This window comes from Grampus griseus (assembly GCF_964374135.1).
Source record: "Grampus griseus genome assembly, chromosome: 9".
NCBI classification, from domain to species: domain Eukaryota; kingdom Metazoa; phylum Chordata; class Mammalia; order Artiodactyla; family Delphinidae; genus Grampus; species Grampus griseus.
Window position 1 is genome coordinate 11,430,957 of NC_139003.1, and position 20,445 is coordinate 11,451,401.

Below are 20,445 nucleotides of genomic sequence, written 5' to 3' on the forward strand. Positions count from 1 at the left end.
TTGGGTCTTCGCTGCTGTGTGCCAGCTTTCTCTAGTTGCAGCGAGCGGGGGCTACTCTTGGGGTGTGCAGCCTTCTCACTGCGGTGGCTTCTCTTGTTGCGGAGCACGAGCTCTAGATGCACGGGCTTCGGTAGTTGCAGCACGAGGGCTCAGTAGTTGTGGCACACAGGCTCTAGAGCTCAGGCTCAGTAGTTGTGGTGCACGGGCCTAGCTGCCCCATGGCATGTGGGATCTTCTGGACCAGGGATCGAACCCATGTCCCCTGCACCAGCAGGCGAACTCTTAACCTCTGCACCACCAGGGAAGTCCCAAATTAGATTTTTTATAGAGCAAAACTGCAAATATTTATTCAAGTAGACAAAGTAACTGACCCTCAGGCCTAGAATACTTTAAAAAATATGTAACAGCACAATGATCATGCATTTATGTGTGATAAAGTTGACCTTCACAATTGCAGAATTGGGACAGTCTCTTTGCCGGACAATTTTGATGTTGAAGATTAAAGGGCTCGTGTTTGAAGCATATCCTTCTTCCTCTGGCGGAAGCCTGGGTCAGAGATATTAGTTTAAATGGGTGCTGCTTTGTTCAAGCAGAGTTTCTTTAAAAGCATTAAAGGCAGAGAGCCAGCTCTAAAATCAGCAGGACTCCTAGATTTGTATGGTTCAAATGTCCTCTCCAGATGGAAATAAAAGAGACCAGCGCACCTGAAATGACACTTTACTCAAAGTTTTAATCCCACAATTGATTTCTGGAGAAAAGAGAACTAACAGTGGCAACTATTCAGGGATCTCTTAACACAAGTGCACACATTGTCATGTAACTCTGAATCGTCAGGAAACTGAGGAGAAAATGTTGGCCAAAATGCAAAACCCAAGGTAACATATCGACCCAGAGCTAGAGAACTAAAAGATTCAGAATTGTAACCATCATTTTAAGAAGGGCTCCAGAGCAGACACAGAAATATCAAGGGCATCTCATTTTTATAACATGTAGGATCAACAAATACTTCAGAAAATGCTGTAAAAGGAGAAAAGCAATAATGTTTGTGTAAGGAAAACATTCCCTATTAAATCTACTTAAATGCTTTTAGGGGATAAAGATGCCAACAAGAAACTAGCAAGGACTTCTTTTATTTAGACTTTCAAAAGCTTTGACAAGCTATCTTACCAAATTTAGTCATGCGGACTCAGTAGACCGCTTTATCATGTAAGAGAAACTGGTTCACAAGACAGAAACATCATGCCAGAAAAGAGGCTCATGTCCCAGGGTTGTCTCAGGGTTGAGGCTGAGATTATAAACGGTTGGAAGAAGGAGCACAGTGAAATCTTTACAACCAAAGATGATATTTAGCTCCTTGGAGTAAAGAAATTACCAAACTGATGAGGAAAAAAAAAAAAAACACTAAAAGATGTAATTTTGCGTGACAAAGCAAGAAAAAGGTAAATGAGTTTTTTAATTCAAGGGATTTTATTTCAGAACACACATCTAAATTTGAAATATATAATAATGCAAATATATGTTAACTGAGTTTCAAGTTATCTGTCATAAACCAAGGAAAAGGCTCATGACATAGGAAAAGGAGTCATTATAGTAATTACAGTTGTCAGCTGCTCTGCAGGTGGAGCCCAAAGGCTGACATCATACTGCAGAAGTTGGGTTATAACATGATGTGATTAATAACCATCTCTTCATGTCCGCTTTGTGCCCAGCACTGTGCTGTGAGCTTCCTTTGTAGAGTGCCTATGAATTAGATACCGTTATCTCCACTTAGATGTAAAGAGACTGAGGATCAGGGGAATTGAGTACATTACCCACAGAAAATGTGGCTAGTAAGTGGTTGAGCCAGGATTTGAATTCATAGATGTCTTCTTCCATAGTCTGTACAGTCTTATAAAGATGATAGGAAACCAAAGAGAAAAAAAAAGTTGAAAGATAGAAAGAGAGGTGGGGGGAGAAAGATGATGGTAATGATAATGATCAAAGATGGAGATAGACTTATTTATGTCTATCTCTACTTTTCTCCCCATGAGAAAAGTATTCTTCCCTAAATCCAGAGTACTATGTATACCTTTGTTTCCTGGATCCCAGAAAGACGGAAAAGGCACCTGAAGAGACACCATCAAGGGGTGAGGAGATTTTCACGGTGGAAAGATGAATATTCAGAAGAAATACAATCTAAGCCTGTCAAGGCATGAAGGACAGAGATGAGAATACTTTTTAGTCTTGTTGTGCACCTGCTCTGTGTGGGGTTTTGTGCTAGTTTTTGCATGCTGTCTCACGGAACACTCACACGTCCCTCCTTTGTTACCACCCCCATTCAACAGTGAGGAGGCAAGGTTTCCGAAGTGTTAATTAGCTTGTCCCCAACCCAAATCAAGCACCCATCAAATAACAAAGCAAAAATTTAGGCTGTGGGGAGCCTTTCTACCTCACTGAGGATTAAGGAAAAGAAAAAGGAAAAATCTTTTGAATGCATGGTGTGTGTTTTCCCTTAAAAAAAAGCACTGGACAAAAATAGACTTCAGAACAATTTGTATAAATTCATAGACCAGATGCTCATGACAGGTTATTAAGTCAAATTATGGAAATTCAGGCATATGTACAACTTTAAATTTAACCTCCTATGGGACAATGATCTGATTTTTCTGTGACCTCTCCTCTGGTGTTTTTGTAAACAATTTTAATACTAGATCAGTGGACTCAGGTCTACTCTGGAAGACAATTCTGGCAGAAATAGAACCATCAAACAGGAGTTGAGAGTCCAGTTCTGCTGCCAACAGACAGTGGTGAGGTCCCAGGCTGGTTGTATGTCCTCTATGGGGCATCCCTTGCTATAGCATGAGGATCTGGACCATTTGACCTTCAAGCTAGTTCAGCATTTTATGGAATCTTCAAGACCCAGAGGAGCCTGACCTGTCTGCCTTTCAAATCTCCCCACAACCTCTCCTTAGAAGTGTTTTGACTGGCTATTAAATGACTGATTAAAAAACATCATTATTACAGATAATTTTAATTATTCTACACAGTGAAAATCAAATCCCAGATCTATGGCCCCAGCCCAGCAAGGCTTCCAGCCGCATCCAGATGTCCCGGGCCACCAGCCAGCCATTAATCTGTGGGTGCTCCACGAAGCCTTACACAATTAGGAAAGCAGATCTGTCAGAACAGTAACAACAGGAATGAAGAATGTCAAGGCTAAGGAGAAATTATTTTTAGATTTGCTATCTTAGATGATCTGTATTACTGCTCACATCCACATGTCCTCAGAAGAAATGTCAAAAAGGGAAATCTGAGAATAGAAATGCCTAGGAGAGTACAGGTAAGTTCTGGACAGGGGAAGGTAGGAGATGTGGGAAGAGGTTGTGTCTTATGTGAGAAGAATTTTTAGGAGAGTGATAAGTAAGGAAGACAGTATAGTGGATAAGACCATGGACTAGCAGGGACTAGACTGCTTGAGTGAAAACCTGGCTTTACTGCTAACTAGCTTCATGACATTTAACTCTTTTAGGCCTCAATTTCCTCACCGGTAAGATAGGTACAATAAGAGTTCACATACCTCATCAGATTGTTGCTAGGATTAAGTGAGTTAAATGTATTAAGTCCTTATGAGCATTTGCCTGACACTCTCTTAGCTATTACTGTTGAAGAGTGAGAATATAGACCTTCTGGCGCTGGAGGAGGAAGGGGGTGTTTTCTTTTCCCTCTGTAGCTTCTCCTACTAGGCTGGAGCCTGGTTTTGAACAGACCAAATTGTTGAAGTTGTGAAAGTGTCTGTTTCCCTCCTCCCTCCCAGGGAAAAGACATTTCTAACATACATTCCTAGAGTTTGTGACAAATCCTCCTAAAAACTCTAGACAAAGTAGAAATACTCCTCAGTCTCCTTTTGATTGAACTAAACTGTCTGGCTTGCATTCCATGGCCTTGTTTGTAAACGTGGTATACCTTGAGCTTAGAGTTACTGGAGTCACTGCCCGGCCTTCCACGTCATCTCCGTTTCTGTGAAGCATGAGCATGAAGGCGAAAGAACTGGACTGTCTGTGTTTCTCTACCCCCAGCACCCTGCTTCTCTAAGGAGATGAAAAGGAAGAAGTAAAAGACCGAGGGGTAAGCAGAGGCAGAGAAGAGAGCCGGTTACTTCAACAGCTTCATCCTGTCTGAACCTCCAGGACAGTCAGCCTTCTCTCTCTTGGTCACACCCACAGCTAAGACACCTGGCAGGGAAGAGGCACTCAACGCAGGTTTGTTAAATTTGTCCAGGTGGCTGAATATTGGGGGGAAAATGATGGGAAGTGATTCCACATCCCTCAGACCCACCCACAACCCCACCCTATTCCTCCTCCATTGCAATGCAAACATCTGTTTGAAGGCATTCCCCTCGGATGACAAAAAAGAGAGCACAGGTTGACGCTGCTAAATAGAAATCCCCAGAACTATCTCAGAAAGGAGCATTAATAGCAAAAACCAAGCTCTTTGCATTCTTTCTGGTTCTTGCATCCAATTTACCTGTCGCCCGTGGCCCAGCTTTATTGCCGTTGCCCTCTGTAGTGTAACAACGGGCACAAACTCCACTTCCAACACTGATTATAGACAGTGACTCAGAGTCACTAAGAGGAAATAATGGTTGAACTTACAATTAAAATTAAAAAGAGATAGCATTAATAACTACTGGAAAAATCAAACGTCCTTCTCTAGTTGGCATGGCCTTGAATTTCTTACCACCTCATGTTCCCTGACTCCAGAGGTTTATAACAATTGCAGCCAACCTACATGCTATCAAATGTTCTCCAAATGTTGCCTGCATGAGTCACTGGATAATGCTTAGAAAGAGACTGTGTTCCGACAGCATATCTGGAATGTACTGCTCCCTCTGAAGGGCGAGTTAAAACAGATACACATCACTTTTTCTCATGCTGGCAGAGTATTAATAAGACTGTTAGGACATATTGTTCCTGATGTGCCCGGTTAGGCCTCTCTGCTAACCATCCCCTGCTGCCTAAGTGTCTGCCTCAGTGCCAGGCACAGACTCGGTTCTCTATTTAAGGCTAAATCAATATGGACTGACTGACTGATGCCAGTGACCTTTTTTACCAACCTCAGATGGGGTCGTGGGAATTTCTGGATTCAGCCTCAGGAATGCAGATTCTGGTCCTAACCTTCTGTGAGCAGTTAAGCCCTTCATCCTGCTCCTCCCCGGCTTTTTTTTTTTTTTTTTTCTCTTTAAAATTTTGAGGCTGAATGAGACGATGGCTAAGATCCTCATCTGCATTACGTCTTTGTGATTCTGAGACACCAGACAAGCAACTCAGAAGTGGCAGAGTAGAGCAGGGAGGAGGAAATAGAGCCTAAAGACACAGCTCCTGCCTCGGGGAGCTGAGGCTGAGGTGGACTAATACCGGTGCCTGTACAGGACCCACGACATACGTGGAGTCTGAGGAGAGGGGATTCTCCATAGGCGGAGGTCAGGAGAGATGCACTGTAAAGGAAGGGCCTAAAATCAAGGTTTCTTTGGAAGCAGCATGTTGAGAAAGCACCTGTAAGAATTCTAGCCCAGAGGCAGGAAAAACTGGACCATTGTTTACAACAAGTTAACAAGACGTCCCTCATGGGGAGGGGGGATGGCAATGGACCCATCAACCCACCCCCCTCTCTGCAGCCCTACTCCCTCCCACCCTCTAAATTCCACCCAGCCCTTTCTTCACCAGCAGCACCCGAGGAGCGTAGCCCACAACCTCTCCCTTCCCACATTTCTTTCCCACAGGTACCCCTGGGCAGCCAATGCGCGGACAGCGCCCGCAATGCCACCATGCCCTGCGGCTTTCTCCCGCAGGGCTTCGCGGAGTCTCCCCACCTGGGGCCCATGCTCTTCCTGCTGCTGCTGGCCGTGCACCTGGCTACCCCGAGCGGGAACCTGCTCATCCTGGTGGCCGTGGCCTTAGTGCCCAGCCGGCCGCCCATGCTACTCTTCCTGTGCCAGCTGTCAGCCATCGAGCTCTGCTACATGCTGGCAGTGGTGCCCCGCTCCCTGGCCCACCTGGCCTCGCCAGGCCGCGGCCGAGGCAGCCCCATCTCCTTCCTGGGCTGCACTGTTCAGATGCAGATGTTTGTGGCTCTGGGCGGGGCCGAGTGCTTCCTGCTGGCCGCTATGGCCTATGACCGCTACGTGGCCATCTGCCACCCGCTGCGCTACGCGGCTGTGGTGGCACCTGGGCTGTGCACGCGGCTGGCCCTGGCCTGCTGCTGCCTCGGGGGACTGGCGGTGTCCGTGGGGCTCACGGTGGCCGTCTTCAACCTGCCTTTCTGCGGCTCCCACCTGCTAACGCCTTTCTTCGGCGACATCACAGCGCTGCTGCACCTGGCCTGCACGCAGAGCTACGCGGAGGAGCTGCGTCTCCTGGGCGCCTGCCTGGTGTTGCTGCTGCGGCCCTCGCTGCTCATCCTGGCCTTCCATGGCGCCATCGCCGCCGCCCTGAGCCACCTGCACTCCCCACGCGGCAGGCGCAAGGCTGCCTCCACCTGTGCCTCGCACCTGGCCGTCACCTTCCTCCACTATGGCTGCTCCACCTTCACGTACATGCAGCCCAAGGGCAGCTACTCCCCTCGGCAGGATCGCACGCTGGCGCTGGCCTACACCAACGTCACACTGCTGCTCTACCTGCTCATCTACAGCCTGCGCAACGGCAAAATCATGGCCGCCACCCGCTGGGTGCTGAACCCCAGGGCAGGATCTGTGTGAGCCATGAGAGCCGGCAGGGACCAGGCCAGGGGGGGCGGCTCTGCTCCCTAAAGTTCCCCCTATCAGCAGGTGTCTGCACTGAGGACGCCACCGGGAGAGCTCAAGAACCGGATTCAGAAAAGAGAATCTGGAAAAGTGTCCCCCTAAGAGAGTCTCGCAACAGTTTCCCCATCCTCCGCCAGTTGTGTGTGGAATAGAACCCTAGACCTGATTTGAGTGGATCCATCAGTACCTGTAGAGTTCTTCCCATGTGCTGGGCTTGGGCAAGGTAGCAGGCTTGTAGTGACAAAGAAGGCACAACTCATGCCCCAGGGAGCTCACGGGGAGAGAGGACAGATGTGAGGAGAAAACAGGAGATGGACGGAGGGGCTCATGCTAGACTTTTCCAGGGGAGAGGGGAGTCAGGGAAAACTTCTTGGGGGGCAAAGATGGCTCAGTGGAGAACTGTAGGATGGGTAGAGGTCAGCCAAGTGAAGAGGAGAGTGAAGAATGCTCTAAATGGAACTGGTTAAACAGGGGCTGGGGCATTTCGGGAAGGTCCTTGTAAAGGGCTGAAGGATTTGAGTTCATAGAGTGATACGACAGCTTGCCCCTCCTTGAGTGGTCACTCTGGCCACAGTGTGGCGAATGGACTGGAGGCATGGAGACCCATGGAAGCTGTTGCCATATTACAGGAGAGAGGTGATGGAGTCTGGACCAGAGTGTTGACACAGCTGATTAAGGGACATGGAAAGAATAAAGAGATATGCAGGAGGAGGAAACCACAGAATCTTGATTGGATATGAGGGCAAGGAAGAAAGAGAAGCTAAGGATCATTTCTAACCTAGGTCACCAGGTGGATGGTGGTACAATCGCTGAAAAGGACACAGGAGCAGGTGCAAGTGAGGAGGGAGGAGGAGGGGGACTTCTGCTTAGAACGTGTGGACTTGAGATGCTGCCAGGACAAGCCAGCGAAGATGGCGACTGAGGAAGCAAATACACCAGTCTAGAGCTCAGGGGAGAGATTCAAGAGGGGGGACAGATTTGAGACTACAGACAGCTACTGAGACAAGGAAGTGATGCCACCCACCAGAAAGCTAATAATTGCTCTTCATGTGATAAGATTACAGGTGATTTATATTTTATTGATTATATATTTTCCAAATTTCTCATAATCATTTTCAGTGGCTATTACTCTTATATATAAAAATTACTATTTAAGACAAATAATACTGGCATGCCTCAGTGAATCAGAGAGACTTCTTCCCCTCTACCCCCAGGATGAATACCTGAAGGATGTCTCCTGAAGGCTCTGGGGTGAAGTGGAAGGGAATTCTACCACGTAGCACAAGAGCAGGGGCGCACTGACGTGCTCTCATCTACCTCGGTAGCTGGGTGGAGATATTACCGTCAAAGATAAAGTGAGGAGACGTTAAAAGGAAGAGTTACTAAACACTCTGCCTTGTAAAACTGACTAGAGAAATTCCCTCAATGTGACTATTTCTATACAGTGTTACTACATCAATATATCCTATAGTAAAGCGAACAAATTGGCACAAAACTTAGGCTACATTAGGAAAATTCTAAAATTTATTCCTTCATCCATACGTGCAACAAATAACTGTTTATTGAGTGATGGTTCCATGCCAGCGACTGGAGAGTTAAGGATTCAACTCTGATCGAACGCCACTGTATACCTAACATGGCATTCCAAATTATTGGAGCGATGAAGGTGAGGCCCATGTGGAGCTTGAAATCTGCTAGGGGATTCAGGCAAATAAACAGGCACTGCATTACTAAGTGATGAGTACTATGGTGTGACAAGATCCTGTTGGAAGCATTGTGCCTGGTCTTGGGGTGGTGGGAGCATCAGGAGGTTATGGAAGAAGTAATGTGTAAGATCTAAGGGCACGTTGTGATAGCTAGAGCCAGACAAAGATAGCTGAGAAAGGAGAGTCCAGGCAAAGGGAACAGCATGTGCAAATGCCCCAAGGTACGAGGCCATGATACATTCCAAGGACTTGTCAAGAGGACTGATTCTTATTGATGGTGATGTTGGGAAGTGGGGTGCTGTGTGCTGAGAGGTATTAAGAGGTTATGCTAGAGGTACAAATGCAGGCCAGATCATGTAAGCCTTGTATGCCATGTTAAGGAGTTTGGATTTTACCCTAAAGAAGAATGAGAATATAGAGGAGGGAAAGGAGAAAAAAGCAGGAGGGAGAGAAGGAGAAGAAGAAAAGAGAGAAGCCACTGAAGATATTTAAGCAGGGGAGTGATATGATCCAGTCTGAACATTCTGACTACTGTGTAGAGAAAGAACTGAAGAAGGACATGACAGAAAGTATATTTATTAGGAAGCTAGTGTAGAAACACAGGTTAGAGATGATCTTGGCCCATTTTAGGTAAGTGGTAATGGAAATGGAGAGAAATGGACAGATTTGAGAAATATTTAGAAGGTAGATATAATAGAATTTAGTGCAGATTGAATGCTTAGGGATAAAAGGAAAAAAGGATTCACTGATGATATAGATTATCTGATCTGGAAAAGATGACACATTGGGCTCACTGAGATGGAGTACCCAGGAGGAGTGACCAGTCTGAATACAGGACAAAGTTGAAATGATGAGTTCAGTATTGATTATGTTGACCTGGGCTGTGCAGATGTCCACTTGGCAGTTGGGTATGTGTCAGGAGAAACATATTTAGAAATCATCCACACATCAATGGCAACTGACACGGCTGAGAAGATCCAGGGAGAGTGAGCAGAGGAAGAACAGAGCAGTTCCAAGATAGGACTCTGAGGAAGACCAACAATGAAGGATGGATGACTGTGTAAGTATGACACAAATGCATAATTTATTAACTATATTAATAAAGCAAAAACTTCATTCCTGGGACACTACCCTAAACAAAATGAAAAGAGAAAAGAGAAACTGGGAAGATCATACCTAATGTATGAAAGAGGTTCATTTCATTAATACATAAGAAACTTTTGCCAATCAATGAGAAAAAGACTAACAATCACAAAGAAAAATGGGCAAAGGATATGAATAGAGAGTTCACAGAAAAGGAAATGCAAATGGATTTTAAACAGGAAAAGAGTTTCAACCTCACTCATAAGAGGAATGCAAAATAAAATTAGAAAATGCTATTTAGAGCACTTCCTGCTCAAAAATGTGAACACAGAGTTCGGAGGATATTTACAACAGACTCCCTCATACAGAGTTGGTGGTAAAATATATTTGTTCAATTCTATGGAGGCCAATTGTGTACATCAATTAAAATGAGAATTAAAGAACATATCATTTGTTCCAATAACTCTACTTTGGGAGTTTGACCTTACCAATGTATTTGCCTTGTGGACAAACATGTATATTCAAAAATATTTATGCCAGCATTACTTGCATCAGCAAAAGATTAAAGATTTTTTAAACAGCAGTATGGGACTGATGAAATAAATTATGGTTTTATCCCTATAATGGAATCTTATGCAATTGCTAAAGAGAATGAAGCAGTTCTATCTGTTATAGACCTGAAACCATCTCTCATACATGCTATTAAATGAAAAAGCAAGGTACATGGAAGTATGCACTAAGGAGTCATCCTTGATTCTGGCCCATCTTTTCCTTTTTATTCTGGCCTTTTCCTTATTATGTCCACTCCTGAAATGCTGCTCTTCATCATGCAGATGCCGTCTTGGCTCAGATACTGGCTTCTCAGAGAGGCCCTCGCTGGGCACCCTACATGTCACCTGTCTGTCCTCTCTCACATTAGCACACTTTAAATTCTAATCATCTCTCATTACTGAAAATTCTCTGACTTTCTTTTAAATGACTTTCTTTTAAATTGTCTCTTCCTCCCAACAGAATATAAACTCTATGAAAATTGTCTACTTCACTCACATGGTCTTCCCGGGGTCTAAACAGTGTCCGGCATGCAGTAAATTGTTAAAGAATGAGTGAATAAATAAATGTTACGGTATGATAGCATTTACATATAAAAACACACAGAGTATCATGTGTGTATGAGCATATGTGTGTGCTTGTGTATGTCCTATAGTTTTACACCCTCACACACACACACACACACTTGTAATCAAATTAAGAGTCTGTGGAACTGGGTGACAGAGGTGGAGCAAACTTTTACTTTTTTTAATACTTTCCTTAAACACATATATGCATTATTTATTCAATAAATGTTTTCAAAAAAAATAAAGGCTAGGCAGAGGAAAAGGAATGCACAGAGGAGTTTTTTAAAAAGAGCAATCAAAAAAGCAGAAGAAAATCCAAGAGAACATGATGCCATGGAAACCAAGGAAAGACAATTTCAAGGATGGAGTGACCAACAGTGCCAAATGATACTGCTATTTCTAAATAATATGATGCTGGAGCCAGAGATGACTTTAGAGATGTCTAATTTGGTCCAAAGAGCACCAAGCTCACTCGTACAAACCTCAGCAAAGCATGTGTAAAGGCCTGGCAGCCGAACTACACAGCCCCCTTCCAGGAAGGCTGTCTAGCCAGAGATCACGCAAGGACTGCCTGACTCCAGCCAATACCGAAGAAACATGTAGAACCAACTCAAATTGTGCTTAATCACCTGCCGGAGTAGAAAGTTACACTGGCTTTCATTTCAAATGCTGAAATCATTAACACCGTTCTAAGACCTGTACCTGGGATTTGTTTTACTCTGGTATGGTAAGGTGGCAGACACAGAGACAACTGCCTTTGAAAGAAGAGCTTATAGCAAGGGAAGGGGGCAGGCCACACCACGCACGGCCCGTGGGGAAGCACCAGGTCAGTCAGGAGGCAGAAGGAGAGAGGAGAGAGAACGACCCTCAGACAGTACTGTGGTTTCTGAGGAAGGAATGGATTAGGCAGTTAGGAAAGCTGGAGGAAACTTAGGCTTGGATAGCTTGAATAATTTCGGCAGGCTCTGGGCCATAGGACTGGCCTCTAGCTGTCCAGTCTAGCTGACTTGGCCCTGAGGTGATAACAGCAGGGAAGATGGTGGCTTGGTGCCTGAGAGTTAAATGAAGGTGACCGGGATGTGGGCTTTGGATTGGCTGATTTGCATAGGAAAATTGTAATCAAAAGGAAGTTGGTTTGCAATGTCTAGAAATTAGTCAGCTCTGAGAGGGGCAGCCTATCCCCTACCAGCAAGACCCCTAAGATGTCAAAACATCATAAAGTATGAAAAATATAAAAACATGATTAATACAAACACAAACTCTACAAATGATACCTGAGACAGTGTGTGTGGAATCAATATAATCCTTCTCCTTGGGCTCCAGATTCCATCTTTACCCACCTCCTTGGAGGGCTCATACATTACTTACTGCTACATCTCCCAGGCCTCGAACTCGAGCATATAAACATCTTTCTGATACGAAAATTCCAATTACTCTGATTACAAGGTCCTTTTCCTTGAAGCGGCAAGTTCCAACTGGGGAGGTGATGGCTAGATTGCTAAGAGTTAGCAGTTCCCAGTCAGTGAATACTTCCCCACCTGAGGTAGGTCAAGGGACAAGCTGGTTAGAAGAGGGCAGGGGGAGGGAACTAGAATACGGTCATCCAGAAGAGATGAAGAAAGGTGAAGTGAGAATGGAAGATGCTTATGAAATCTTTAATGAAATTTCCCTATGTATGAGATAGTTGCCCACATCTAAACTAAGGCCCACTTAACAGGCACATGAAAAAATTCCTTTAAAGACATTCCACTGATTTTAATGCTATTCAAACTAGTAGAGTAGGATTTTAAATATATGTTTGATGGTGGTGATATTAATCATGATTACAGTATTCTCCCACTAGAATTCTTAAAAGAGCCAACCTAATATAAGCTTTGGAGTCAGACTTAGGAAATACTTGATAATGGACAAACTTTGTGTAGCCTAATGGCCTCAACTTTCTCCTTCCTCAGATGAGATTGTGTCTATGAAATTGCCTGAAAGTAATTACGCATGATATAAATATAAGGTTTTTTTCCTTTTTCAGGATAAGGAGAAGAGGAACTCCCATCTAGCAAGATCAGAGCTGGAGAGTTGTTTTTCTTCTGGGAGCCAAAGGAATTTCTTTGAATCTTTTTCGCACTGGGCCTGGAGATAGGAGAGGATGGAAGTCTGTAAGGCAGTTTCTGGGGCAGCACTCCTCACCCTCTCACCCTTTCTTCAGGACATTGGCAGTAAGTTCACTATTAAACCTGAACAGAGGCAAGACGGAAAGGGCTCTTGTCGCCCCTGTGAATAGCTTCTGGACCCATATCTGCTCTTGGATAATCATTCCCAGCCCCTACACTCACTTTCCTCTTTGACCTCCCTTCAGGCTTCATTTTCCCCGTGCCCACCCCTCTTGGCCAGAAGAAGGCTTCTTGGGCTGGAATCTATCCTCTCCTTTGGATAGCCTCCAGCTGCCCTCTCCAGTTCCACAGGACAGGAGCTCGGAAGTTTTCTACACTTAGAGCAAAGCTTGAGCATCAGTTCCAACCAGTGCAGTTTCTTAAAAGGTACTTCCAAAACAGCTCTCACAAAATCCCAAGGACGGCATGAAACACTCTGGATCTGATGCGAAGAACTGCTGGAACAGCTTGTATTTTGCAAAAGAGAAAAGAAAATGTTGAGTTTACAAGCCTCAACAGGATGGAAGTAAATGTATGAGGGGCGGGGGGGATAGTTTCTATTTGTATCATAGGTTTGACTAGCACCTTTCTTCTAAAGTGTTGAAAGTATTTTAAACATAAAAATATCTAACGTTGGTTGAGGGTTCATCATAGACTAGACACTGTGCTAAGGGCTTTGCATGGATTCTCTCATTTAATCCTCACAAGAGCCACATGAGACAGATATTATCATTCTCTCCATTTTACATTTGAAGAAATTGAGGCAAAAGAGACTTTAACCTGTCCAATGTCATAAATGCACAGGGTAGGGAGCCAAGATTCTGACGCTGGCAATCAGGGTTAGGCGCCTATACTCTTAACCACCAGGCTTTGCTTCTTCCAGCAACATCATGATCTGCTAAGTAGATAAAACCACCTCTGCTACACAGAATCCATCTGAGACTTTTAAAAGGCTTAAAAGTCTTGGGAAAAGGTCAGAGCCAGGATGAGATTCCCAGGCTCCAGACCACCAGATCTCAGATCTATTGTGTTCTGGGAACTAAGAGGAACTGGCTCACTGAACATCCTGAATTCTCAGGGTATAAGCAGAAAATAACTTTATTCCTGCTCACCCCCACACCTTCAAAACCGAACCGTGGGGCTTCCCTGGTGGCGCAGTGGTTAAGAATCCGCCTGCCAATGCAGGGGACACGGGTTCGAGCCCTGGTCCGGGAAGATCCCACATGCCGCGGAGCAACTAAGCCCGTGTGCCACAACTACTGAGCCTGCGCTCTAGAGCCTGTGAGCCACAACTACTGAGCCCGCGTGCCACAAGTACTGAAGCCCGTGCGCCTAGAGCCCCTGCTCTGCAACAAGAGAAGCCACTGCAATGAGAAGCCCACGCACCGCAACGAAGAGTAGCCCCCGCTCGCCGTAACTAAAGAAAGCCCATGTGCAGCAACGAAGACCCAATGCAGCCAAAAATAAGTAAATAAATAAATAAATAAATGTATTAAAACGAACTGTGGGGCATGCTTGGACTAAATCCATAGCATGTAGCATAATGTCCTGGTTCCCGTAGAAAATATAAAGGTTTACAGTCACTTTCAGTTCCCCAAACAGTCCCATTTCAGTACTAAAAACAGCCAATTTTGTTAGGGCAAGCTTGAGGCAAATGTAGAGACCTGGAGGTAGTAGGAAGACTCCAGAGCAAAAAGCAAGTCAGCTTCCTCGTCTAAAGGCCAGGAAGACAGTTGTATCTAAAAGTAGCAGGAAACACCCGGCCAGAACTTTTCCCTGCTCCTTTTGGGTGAGAGGCATGGTTTTGCTTAACTGGGGCACGGAAGAGATCCCAACCGCTTCTCCTTCTGCTGACCTCTATGTAGTGAAGTTCAGAACATCAGGGCATGAAGAGACTTCTACACTCTTCCATTTGCAACCCTTTTATTTCAGAAAGAAAAGAATAATGGTGGCGGCAGCTTGGTCTAGTGAAAAGAGTCTAAAATTTCATGGGAATTCCCTGGCGGTCCAGTGGTTAGGATCCCGCGCTTCCACTGCATGGGGCACAGGTTCGATTCCTGGTTGGAGAACTAAGATCCCGCATGCCATGTGGTGTGGCCTAAAAGAAAAAAATGTTTTTTTAAAAAGAGTCTAAGATTTGAAACCGGTCATATAATGATTTTCATCTCAGCTGGTTCTTTACCAATCGTCTAGCTCTGGCCAAGTCTGTGCCTACCTCACAGAGTTGTTACGAATTTGACAGAACACTGTTATCCTCTCCTCACTCCCCAGGACATGGCACATACCCAAGTCCCGTTTTAGGGTCGAGCCCATACCAAGCTAGGGGAACTTGGAAGTGACTCTCACAAAGAACCAAACAGGCTCTTTTAGCGAAGTATTTCACGTCTTATGCTTAGTGATGACAATCTGATTGTCGTGTAGCTGCCTGATCCCATAGTCAGAGCTGCCCAGGTATAGTCCTTCAATCCCTCCTCTACCCACATGGTTCCACAGCCCCCCCCCCCCCGGCAATGGCATCCATGGAAGAATGAATGGAACAGAGTGACTGCTGATTGCTAGATCAGAGTTGGGATACATATAGAGCACAGAGATTAAAGGATAGACAAGCGATAGGGGGAGGAGATCGTCAAAGGTAGAAACGTTTACCTGATCCCCACTTGGAGACCTCAAGGGAGACTGTAGCTCAGGAGGCCACAGCACAGCAGTGGAAGAGGGCACCAAACAGGTCTGAGACATGTTCCTGGCTCCTAGAACACGGGATGGATGCCTCAAGCTCCTACACGTTTCAAATGCGAGGTACAGAAGACAGCTGAAAGTTCCACCAGAGAACCTGCCAGAGTAGGATCAACTTGGTGGAGAAAAAGGACTACAAGGTGGACTTCCCCCAAAAGGAATCACGGTCAGTTCTTGGAGGTGGTGTGTGTGTGTGTGGAAAACGGGGGTCAGAATCACATCAGAAACCCCGAAGCAGAACCATTTCAACAAAAGGATTGCCACTGAACCCTGACAAAGCCAAGACAACAAACTGCCCATGTGTCCCTCAGCCACAGACTTCAATACTGGATGCCACGGGCTAGATTGAGATTGACCATGTCTCAGCAGAAACCTGCCATATGTACACACGCAGATAAGAGTGATTGCCCAACTGCAGAGACCAGGACCAGCATGAAACAAGAGGGATTCTACACCCTCATCCCAAGTTCCACGTTATCCCATAGTAGCAGTTTTCTCTTATACCCAGAATCCACCAATGAGAAAAGAAAGAAATAAACCATTCTGATCAAAGGCTGAACTTTGAATTAATTAACTATTTACCTGGAAAGATTATTTTTAGTCAAAAGATACTGTTTATACTGTAGGAAACTAAGATATTTTCGATTGGCAGTATTATATTGTTTGCTTTTTTCCTCTTTCTATACCAAGCATCAGAATGTAAACTTGGGATGATAGGATCACTATAGAAAACAAATAAGCTACATTTTCATATAACATCCATGAAGAGTATTTAAAGTTGTTTCACCATCACACAGGCAAGTTGATCTTGAAGTAAAGGTAGGTCTGAGCTCCTTGTGTGTGCTAGTAATCTATTAAGGAGAGACTTCTTTTCTAGAAATGAGCTGTACTGAACCTGTCCAATGTTAATATAAAATAAGGAAATTACATAAAATTTCAAGGAGATGATTCTTATAAAGCATTCAGTACTCGTTAAATATTAGTTGCCATTAGAACATTAGAATGTTCTTTCTCATTCCCACCAGCACCACCTAAGCGGTTTCCCTCAAGTCACATAGTTGCTTATGCACAAAGAGAAGACCAAATCACAGAAATCAATTTACATTTTCCTAGTGTGTTAGAGGTAGGGATCAGAGAAGTATCCAGACCCTCTCATGACAGAGATAATTTGTGATGAGTTGCAGCCAAAGCTACTGAATCAGCTGTCAAGTGTAGAGACCATCGGCCCAGGTAACCTGCTTCCTAGAAGCTGCCTCTTGACATTTCATGTGGGAAAGCTATCTCTGGTTAAGGAAAAAAAAAAAAAAAAAAAAAAAAAAGTAGAAAGAACTAAAAAGGGAGGTAGGTGCATAACTGAGAACCCAATAAAGTAGTTCACTGGGAGTGAACTAAACTATTCCTAGTAACAGGAAAGTCTTGTGGCAAGGAGATATCAGTGGGGAGAAGTAAGGGGTGGGGAAGCAGTAGTCGTGGGGCAATTTCAAAGGAATGAAGGGAAAGACCCAGGGAAGCAGCAGGCCAGGGGCTGCACAGACACTGCAGGAAGTGAATTATCTCCAAGGGCTAGGGATCCAAATAGTACATAAAATACTGGTTCTGTCAATGAAACTCCCTCCTCATGTGAATCAGGCTCAAAGGAGATAATTACCCCTATGTCCTCAAGACCACTCTTTGGATCCCATAACTCCTGTCTCAGATGTCAGTATCTAGGAAAATATAGCAATGTCCACACTGGAAAACATAGACTTCCAGAGCTGCAGGATCCTTACAGTCTCACTGAATCTCTGTTTCACAAGTGTGGAAACTGAAGCCCAAGGAGATTAAACAGCATGCCCAAAGGCAAAGAGCTATTTACACCAAAGCCCCGGCAAACACCAATTATCTTGTCCCTAGTCCAGAGTGTTTGCCACCACAGAATATTTACAGATTCACCTTTCATGGTATAAATGGTTTTAAACCTGTAGTCATACCTACTTTGCTGAGGCAGGATTTTAATTATACCTTCCCTCCACCCCATAACACTCACCCATTTTCCAAAGACCATTCAGTAGTGTGGGACATTAAGCCAGCAAGTTGATTTCCCAGCATCCCTATCTCAATGTGACATATCTATATCAATAATAATTTTTAAATTTTAATTTGGGCTCATATTAGAAAAATGTTTATTATAGACATTTTTCAAAAAGACGAAAATAAAAATACCTACAAACTTATTACCAGAGATAATCTATTGACATTTTATGATTATCCTTTCAGTTCTTTCTTTGTGTTTCTGTCTTTATGCATATCTAACTGTATGTATATATTCTTTTCAATTTACGATTGTTCTGAACCTACTATTTTCTAACCTATTGTTTTCACCCAGTTACATATTATCTGTAACCTTAGTGCTTGGAAAAGTAGGAATGATGAAGTTTTAACAGCAAGGAAATATTTTTATTAGAAGACCACACACTATGTTGTCTGGAAGATGGTACCCGGCAGTTATTTTACACTTGAGTCACCTGTATTGATTTATACTAAGTCTATCTTTGATGTACTTCCGGAGTCCCACCTCTCACGTGTCAATCTCTCTCTCTCTTCTCCCTCATGGTACCCTCAGACTTCTTTTTACTTCTGCCCTCCCCTCAACTTTTGGCTCCAGCTCTGTCGAAGGGCCCCATCCGTTTTCAATGTTCGAGGCTGGGAGAGCTTCAGGCCCTCTGGGTCCTGGGCATAGCTGGATGGTGGAAGGGACAGAGGTGAGCCTGAGGTTACAGGTCCTGCCCAAAGGGAGGAGCATGCAGTGAAACTACCGTTCCCCAGTCCATTGTCATTAAAGTGGCAAATCTCCAAGATAATTAAATTTTATCTTGCTAATATTGACCAATTATTACAGAAAAACTCTAATGGGTTACTTGCTAACAATATATGTTTCCATCTTACCAAAGACCGTGTTCTATTACTACAGAAACGGATAAGTAAATAGGAACAAAATCGAATCCCAACCCACTGTTTTCTCTGCTCCTTCTAGTAATTCCAGTGAAGAGATTAAAACTTTCCTGCAATATGATCAAGAACTGGGAGATCAAGCTTAGGGAAAGCCTGAAAAACTTCTGATAGTGTGAGAATACACAACTCAACAGCTACGTGATACTGGAGACCACCAAGGAGCCTGTGGGAGTATTTTAATGACTGTGAACTTGGGACTTCTCAATGACTTCTGGGACGTGAACATGATGGTTCTACTTGGCAATTTCTACTTTACTCCCCACTCCCTGGTCGCCAAAACTAGATATGTGGAAGGAGGGGAGAAGACGCATTCATCTTCTCTTAGAAAGGAGGTCAAACTTGGATTTTAGTTCCACTTCTCCTTCCCAATTAATCTCAGTCCCTTCCCATCAGGTCAGAGGTGTAAATATTCTTGTCTCCTGACTCCTGTCAAAAGTCTCCAATAATGCCATAGCCTTGAAAAGCAGTGAAAGACTCAAAAAAAGTCAGGGAAGGGCTCTGAGAACTAGAAAGACAATTAAAAGTTGAGATAAAACATTTTCAAAATGTTTATCCCATTGGGAACTTCGAAGAGTAGGGAGCTGTGGTTGCTAAGAAGAAGCTTGGGGGGAGAATGAGTAAAGAAACACAGCAAGAGCAAGTAATTGCCCTCTGGGGATTCTTAGGTTCTGGAAAGTTATCAGCTAAGACTGACAAAGTAAACCTCCATCCCCAAGAAGAGGATGGACCACTGCTTCAAGGACTTCCTGAAAGATGTGCTGCCTCCCCATCCAAAGTGAGTTAGTTCTGTGCATAAGGTGAGGACTCAGCCTCGGTGAGTCCTCCCCACAGGGAACAACAGGAGGAGGGTGAGACAGTAGAGCCCAAACCCCTGGAGCAGCCAGGACTGTCCTAGGATCCTCTACTTGGTTTTTCTCACTGGTTGCAGTTGGAGGCGCTTTGATTCTTCCACTCAATCAAGTGCTCGGTCTTGGTCAGTCATCCAATTAACAGTATAAACTGAAGTGCTTAGTATATACAGACATACATTCAAAGAGCTGAAGAGTGGCGATCAAAAGAGATAAGTCTCTTTTCTTAGCTTCGAGGCATTTACATTATACTGGAGATAAAAAGAGGAATGGAGAAGGTGGGATTGGTATAAGAACAGAAGATAGACATGGACCCCTCCTTTTCTCAGGTTTGGTCCCTGATCTAGTGTTGTTATGGATTACCACACTATGTAAGAAATATCTGGGTCCAATTTTGGAAAGAATTTCATGTGTCAAAACCCTACAGGTCTTTCAGCCTTGACCCAAGTAGTTTTCCCATTTCTATTTGTATGGTGCCGTCCCTATTTCCTTAGCCTCTGGTTTTCAAGCCAACATGGTCTCTCACTCACTGGCACTTCCCCAGACAGTTATGTGTGATACGAATGCTTTGATCCCCAGCCCCGGAAACCCATAGCTTATTTCCTACAGCCCCACTAGCTATGCATACTTAGAGTAATCAAAGACCAAAGATTTTTTCCCTCTTTTTATACTGCTTTAAACTGCAGCTTATGTATATTCACTTACTGCAGATCTTCAGAGCTGACAGAAATCTTAGTGTTTACCTAACTTATTCGTTCTGCAGATGAAGAAACGATGGCTCAGAAAGGTAGTGACCTACAACCATACCTACGTGGTCTATTGATACAGGTTGAAAGCCATGCCTCCTTACCACCCATCTACATACACTGTAAACCACATCTCCTTTTACAAGACGTAAATGCACTTGCTTCTTTGCTTCTACTTTAGTACTTCTACGTATCTTCCCGGCTATTTACACAGTCCGACTCTATGTCTCCTGTTACCTGACTTGATACTCAAGCTTCCTCTGAAAACTCTGATAAGATCATGATAACTCATCCTCTC

General features: G+C 44.2%; 1 protein-coding gene across 1 annotated transcript; it reads left to right on the forward strand.

Annotated features, from left to right (window-relative positions):
- Positions 1 to 5,602: 5,602 nt before the first annotated feature.
- LOC309826927 (olfactory receptor 10AC1-like) lies at positions 5,603 to 6,733 on the forward strand (the record flags this gene model as incomplete). Its single annotated transcript, XM_082661396.1, has 1 exon — positions 5,603 to 6,733. The coding sequence occupies one exon, from the start codon at positions 5,603 to 5,605 to the stop codon at positions 6,731 to 6,733; it is 1,131 nt and encodes a 376-aa protein (XP_082517522.1).
- Positions 6,734 to 20,445: the final 13,712 nt, after the last annotated feature.